Source organism: Nematolebias whitei, chromosome 17 (assembly GCF_014905685.2).
Source record: "Nematolebias whitei isolate Nwh7 chromosome 17, NemWhi1, whole genome shotgun sequence".
NCBI classification, from domain to species: domain Eukaryota; kingdom Metazoa; phylum Chordata; class Actinopteri; order Cyprinodontiformes; family Rivulidae; genus Nematolebias; species Nematolebias whitei.
Genome location: NC_056514.1, coordinates 28,719,166 through 28,726,356, shown reverse-complemented (window position 1 = coordinate 28,726,356; position 7,191 = coordinate 28,719,166). Strand labels below are relative to the sequence as shown.

Sequence of the window (7,191 nt, the reverse complement as noted above, 5' to 3'; positions counted from 1 at the left end):
ATATAAGGTGTTTTAAACCCTTCCCACACTTGCGATATTCTAAACAATGTTTAAACTAAACGCTTTAAAGGAGCACAGCATGTCATGCTCTCTGCCTTCCGGCTGCTCTCTGCCTTCCGGCTGCTCTCTGCCTTCCGGCTGCTCTCTGCCGCCGGCTGCTCTCTGCCGCCGGCTGCTCTCTGCCGCCGGCTGCTTTCTGCCTCCGGCTGCTCTCTGCCGCCAGCGCTCTCGTCCACGCCCACTTCTCTGCTGCAGAGAGGAGATCTGACATGCTGCAGGAGGAGGTTTCTCCTGCAGTGTGGGCTTCACACAGGTACAACACTTGCTAAATAATTTATTTTAAATAAAAATTTCATGCTGATCGTGCGGCTCATCCATCAGTCAGCCAATTTTGCGTCATGTCCAGTCTTATTTTAAAAAACCATGATAAATCGAGTCCGCGAAACGTACTGCAAAGAAGCAAGGGACTACTGTACTTTGAAAAATAATTAGTGTAAGACAGATACTATAAATATTTGCAAATCTTTCAAACGTTAGCTTAGTGTGTGCTGTGGCTCAAAAACTCTTAGAGCAGGGGTGCCCAAACCTTTTATCTGATGGGGCCAAATTTTAAATCTTATCAGAAGGCTGTGGGCCAAATGCAATGATATAATACAGTGGGGAGAACAAGTATTTGATAGACTGTTGATTTTTCAGGTTTTCCCACTTGCAAAGCTTGTAGATGGCTGTAATTTTTATCATAGGTACTATTCAACTGTGAGTGATGGAATCTAAAACAAAAATCCAGAAAAATACAATGTATGATTTTTAAATAATTAATTTCCATTTTATTGTGTGAAATAAGTATTTGATCATCTATCAACCAGTAAGAATTTTGGCTCTCACAGACATGTTAGTTCTTCTTTAAGAAGCACCTGTTTGGACTCGTGACCTGTATAAAAGACACCTGTCCACACACTCAATCAATCAGACTCCAGCATCTCCACAATGCCCAAGACCAGAGAGCTGTGTAAGGACATCAGGGATAAAATTGTAGACCTGCACAAGGCTGGGATGGGCTACAGGACAATAGGCAAGCAGCTTGGTGAGAAGGCAACAACAGTTGGTGCAATTATTAGAAAATGGAAGAAATACAAAATAACGGAAAATCTCCCTCGGTCTGGGGCGCCATGCAAGATCTCACCTCGTGGAGCATCATTGATCTTGAGGAAGGTGAGGAATGAGCCCAGAACTACACGGCAGGACCTGGTCAATGACCTGAATAGAGCTGGGACCACAGTCTCAAAGAAAACAATCAGTAACACTCTACGCCGTCAAGGATTAAAATCCTGCAGTGCACGCAAGGTGCCCTTCCTCAAGCCAACGCATGTCAAAGCCCGTCTGAAGTTTGCAAATGACCATCTGAATGATCCAGAGGAGGAATGGGAGAAGGTCATGTGGTCTGATGAGACAAAAATAGAACTTTTTGGTTTAAACTCCACTCGTCATGTTTGGAGGAAGAAGAATGATGAGTACAACCCCAAGAACACCGTCCCAACCGTGAAGCATGGCGGTGGAAACATCATTCTTTGGGGATGCTTTTCTGCAAAGGGGACAGGACGACTGCACCATATTGTGGGAAGGATGGATGGGGCCATGTATCGTGAGATTTTGGCCAACAACCTCCTTCCCTCAGTAAGAGCACTGAAGATGGGTCGTGGCTGGGTCTTCCAGCATGATAACGACCCAAAACACACAGCCAGGGCAACTAAAGAGCGGCTCCGTAGGAAACATCTTAAGGTCCTGGAGTGGCCTAGCCAGTCTCCAGACCTGAATCCCATAGAAAATCTTTGGAGGGAGCTTAAAGTCCGTGTGGCCCAGCGACAGCCCCGAAACCTGAAGGCTCTGGAGGAGATCTGTATGGAGGAGTGGGCCAAAATCCCTGCTGCAGTGTGTGCAAACCTGGTCAAGAACTACAGGAAACGGCTGATCTCTGTAATTGCAAACAAAGGTTTCTGTACCAAATATTAAGTTTCATTTTTCTGGTGTATCAAATACTTATTTCACACAATAAAATGGAAATTAATTATTTAAAAATCATACATTGTATTTTTCTGGATTTTTGTTTTAGATTCCATCACTCACAGTTGAAGAGTACCTATGATAAAAATTACAGTCATCTACAAGCTTTGCAAGTGGGAAAACCTGAAAAATCAACAGTGTATCAAATACTTGTTCTCCCCACTGTACATGAAATGCAAATAATTATTTATCATACAGTTGTTTATCCTTCTATTCTGTGTAAAGATCATTACAGAACAGGCTGCATTGGTGGTGGGCGGGATCTCGGGGTCCTCCCCCAGAGAATTTTGAATAAAGTAGATGCCATTTCCTGCATTTTGGTGTATTTTACAAAGGTTTATTACAGTAGATTAACATGAAACAAAACATGTAAACTCTGTTATTATTGAACTCTAACTGCAAAGCTTTCTTAATGAAACACCGCTGCAGCTGACTGGTCAGTTGCTGACATGCCTACTGGATTGATTGACAGGTGGTGTGACTCGTGCAAAAAAAATTAGATTTTACTGGCCCATTTGAGACTGTTGTCGTTTATTCCATATTTATTCAACATTTATTCAATATTTTTGGTGAATCTAAGGTTTGAAAACTGTTTTCTTACAAAATCCTAATGATGGTTTCTTAATTTTTCAGAGATGCTGAGTTAAAAGTTAGGGGTGCTCAAGAAGGATGTGTGACGGGCACCTACATGATGCACAGCTTTGTCAAAGGAAATATTCAGCAGCAAGAAACTGCTGAGAAACAGTATGAAGTCTGTCAAAATAAAATATAAATTATTTAAAATTTTAAAAATTAATGCACAAATGAGTCACTCCAGCTGTGTAGTGTCATTACACTAGTCTTGGGCCAACTTTCCATCTAACATTAAATTTGGAATGATTTGAGTGTAAACACATTGATTCTTCAAAGGAAATTTTAATGTAGTAATGAAGACAGCTTGGCGAGCCAACTTTGACCCGCGGGCCCCACTTTGGGCACCCCTGTCTTAGAGACTACAAAATTCAGATATTAGTGTTTTTTATGGGCTTTTTCCAATGAGATGCCTTTTCAACTTCAACTTAGTTTATTATGATAGAAGCAAAATATGAAATGGTTTTCGAGAATATTTGGAATGAAAAGCTAATTTTCACGCATAAACAAGTAGCTCATTATGGGTTTTTATGACCAAACTTGCTGAAATTAAAAAAAAAAGAAGTGCCTTTGTTGGGCTTCAGTTTAACTTTTAATTCTTTAAATGTTACAAGACAAAAATTGAGTGTGTTTTTTTTCTCACCCAATCAGAACGCCAAAGCTTTAAAGGCCAAGAAGGAGGAGGGTAACAAAGCATTCAAGAACAACAACTACAAATTTGCCTACCTGCTGTATACCGAGGCGCTGGCGATCGATCCCAACAACATCAAGACCAACTCCAAACTCTACTGCAACAGAGCCACGGCAGGCGCTAAGGTAAACGGCAACATGTCAGATTAAGTAATACACCTTAATATTACTCCACAGGCTGTGAGAGTTTCATCATAAAACCCAACAACTGTGTGGGAGGCTTTTAGAAATAGCTGTAAGTATTAGTTCTCGCCATTCACCTTCAGTCAGTTAAACGTCATTAACTGTTCCAACGTCTCCACAGCTGAAGAAGCTTAACGAAGCCATCGAAGACTGTACCAGTGCAATCAAGCTAGACGAGTCTTACATCAAAGCCTACTTAAGAAGAGCTCAGTGCTACATGGACACTGAGCAGTATGAAGAGGCTGTACGGGACTATGAAAAGGTTTACCAGACTGAAAAAACTTCAGGTAAGATGCACCACATGTGTTCAGGATGTTGTGTACAGGTTCACACACTTAACCCAGTTTGTGTGTCTGCGACGCTTCAGAACACAAGCAGCTGCTAAAGACGGCACAGCTGGAGCTGAAGAAGAGCAAGAGGAAAGATTACTACAAGGTGCTGGGCGTGGGCAAGAACGCCACCGAGGACGAGATCAAAAAAGCGTACCGCAAGAGGGCCCTCATGCATCACCCAGGTGTCAAACAGATGGCAAAGGCCTGCTAGCAGATAGATTGTTTTGTTTTTCATCTAAAAGAGTCAACTTATATGTAATGTGTTCTGCAGACCGCCACAGTGCAGCAACTCCAGAGGTGCAAAAGGAGGAGGAGAAAAAGTTCAAAGAAGTGGGTGAAGCCTTCACCATCCTCTCTGATCCGAAGAAGAAGACCCGCTACGATAGTGGGCATGACCTGGAGGATGATGGCGGCTTCGATGGTGGAGGTAAAACGCTTTAGTCAGTATTGACCGCCTTTTGGAGGCAGGGTGTGTGTGTCTTTGTAAGGAAAATATCTTTGTCCACTAATTGTGTGAATGTTTATGAAGCTTTCACACTGGTGTGATCCTTTTTTTTTCTTCCGTGCTTTTTTCAGCATCTTTCTCGTTCCACAATTTTTGTGCTATTTCAACAAATCATATCAAAATGTTCAGCTCATTCAGGACAATCCTTTTGGTATTGGTGCAATTTTAGCTTTTTGGAATATTTATTAGCCTTTTCTGCCACTTTTTTTGTCACAGAAAATGAATTGAGCTCATTTAACATCCTTCAAATCTCTAGATCTGTTTAAACCTTTTACTGCTCCTTTCACATTTTGTTCTGGTTCAGCTTCTTTCAGCTTCCTTGTGCAAATTTAAACTTTTTTCCAGCTACTTTCAACTAATTTCAGCTGTTTTTTCAGCTGTTTTGTGCTCCTTTCAGATTCTTTCTGCTAACTACAACATTTTTGTGCTTCTTCTAACTTCTTTCTGTTAATTTAAGCTTCTTATGCTCCTTTCAGCTTATTTCTGCAAGTTTCAACTTGTTCTGCTATTTCAGCTACTATTTAGCTGTTTTATGCAAATTTTCCCTTTTTTCAGCTATTTCCACATATTTTGCACTGAGTTCAACTTTTTTCAGCCTAATTCAGCACACGTGTTCTCTACTTCTTTCTGGTAATTTAAGCTTCTTTCTGCTTTTTTAGCTACTTTTCAGCTGTTTTTTTTTGTTTTTTTTCTAATTTCAGCTTTTTTCAGATAATTTCCGCTTTTTGTGCTCATTGTTGCTTCTTTCAGCCTAATTGGGCAAACATTTGTTCTTTCTGCTTTCTTCTGCTAATTTAAGCTTGTTCTACCTTTTCAGCTACATTTTAGCATTCTAAGCTAATTTCAGCTGTTTTTTGTAGTAATTCCTGCTATTTTCAGCTTGTTATGCTCCTTTCAGCATTTTTCAGCATTTCATCTTTTTCAACTATTTCAGCTACTATTTAGCTGTTTTTGTGCTAAATTTAGCTTTTTCAGCTAATTCCACATTTTATGAGCTCATTTCAGTTCCTTCCACTTCCTTCTGGTAGTTTAAGCTCCTTTCTACCTTTTCAGCTATTTTTTAGCTAATTTCACCTTTTTCTTTTTTCAGCTAATTTCCTAATTTTTGTGCTCATTTCTTCTTCAGCCCATGTGTTTTTTCTGCTTTCTTCTACTTGGACTTTTTTTCTTCCATTTAAGTTACAAGTCAGCATGGTTGGGTTTTTTTTTTGTTTGTTTGTTTTTTTAGATTTCAGCTGTTTTTCAGCAAGTTCTTCTGCAATAAGCGTTCACAAAAATGCAATTTCTCTAGTTGTTTGAATAAAACTCAGACGGTAAACCTAAAACTTTTGTAATCACTCATTTTCAAGATGGCCATCACAGCTAATTTATCCTTAGCAAACACAAAAATGACTAACAGTTCATTTGACAAGTATTGAGCTAAAATTTGCTCTTGTAGTAGCCGAGAGTCATTCCCAGCTACTGCTAACAGATTGTGCATGTTATAATATCTGACATTTGTCATCCAAAAATGATCTTAGTCTAAAACGCTGGAATGAAAAGTTGTGAACAATGTGCATTTCTTCATAAAACGCTGAGTATTTAAAAAATTTAAAGACTTTTTTTTTTTTAATCAGGACTGATGCTCGTCAGGTTTTCACACCGTTACAGAACACGGGTACAAAGTTCACGGGTGATTTTTAAAGGAGAAGAGGACCATTACTGATAGATAAACTGTGTTTTTGTTTTTATGTGAAGGTTTTTGACTTTTGTCTAACATTAGTTTTCTTCTACACTGAACACAGAATAGTTTGCTCTGGTTATACAGTTCCTGTGCTTTGTCTACAAGTAAATCAGTTAGTTGAAACAAAGCTTCAGGGTTAAATTTGCAGCCAATGTTTGTATAAAAATGTGTTTGTTTTGTGTTAGGCTCCTAAAAATACAAACTCTTCATTTCTTAAAATAAACGTCACGTTTGTACAATAAATAAACAAATTAATAATATCTATTTTATGCTTCTAGGATTTTGTTTCAGTCTGGTCATGCACATGATGGCAAGCTTTTGCATCAACCCAGATATTTTATTATTCTTATTAGCATGAAGTGGCTCACTTATTAGTTCAACCTGTAGAGGGCGCCACAACCCCAAAACTCAGTAATTGCAGCATATTATGTATGTGATGTTTGGCAATTTTAAAGCCATAAAATATTTAGTTATTGGGGGGGTTAAAGATGATGGAGTCTTTATGAGTAAATGTTCAGGGTTTGTGGAAAGTTGTAAAGTTTATGTGCATTGTGTAGAACAACTTTGTAGATATCTATATTTAAATCAGTAGTGTCATTTTTATTGTCAGTGGTGTCGTTATAAACTACAATTATTCACAAATTTTAATATTTCTGTTCTTTTTTTGTTTGTTTCTGTACAGATATTGATGCAAACAACATCTTCAGGGCTTTCTTCGGTGGTCATAACGGAGGATTTAGTTTCGATTCCAATTCAGGTATGCTTTTGTACATTCAGAATAAGCATGAAAACATTTGCTAAAAATATGTACATTATTTAAAAAAAATATACTATTTTCTTTCTTTCCAGATTCAGGACCCTTCTTTTTCCAGTTTGGTTAAAGTAAAAAATAAAATCTGAGAGGCAAATGCATCCTGGCATTTAATAAAATTGGACCGAGTCACCTTGTGATGCTCATGTTCCTGAGTGTGTTGCAATATCTGCCCCTCGTTCTTTTCAATAGATTTATAAATTACTGAATTGACTCCTTTTAGTCACCCCCCCCCCCCCCCACACACACACACACA

General features: G+C 38.8%; 1 protein-coding gene across 1 annotated transcript; it reads left to right on the top strand.

The window, feature by feature from the left end:
* Window positions 1-3,342: 3,342 nt before the first annotated feature.
* On the top strand, window positions 3,343-7,191 carry LOC119423663 (dnaJ homolog subfamily C member 7; the record flags this gene model as incomplete). The annotated part of the gene is given in 6 exon segments (XM_037691069.1): window positions 3,343-3,507; window positions 3,686-3,851; window positions 3,932-4,078; window positions 4,168-4,323; window positions 6,807-6,881; window positions 6,974-7,191. Coding segments are annotated over 6 exon segments (741 nt in total), but the record flags the coding sequence as incomplete, so codon positions are not given.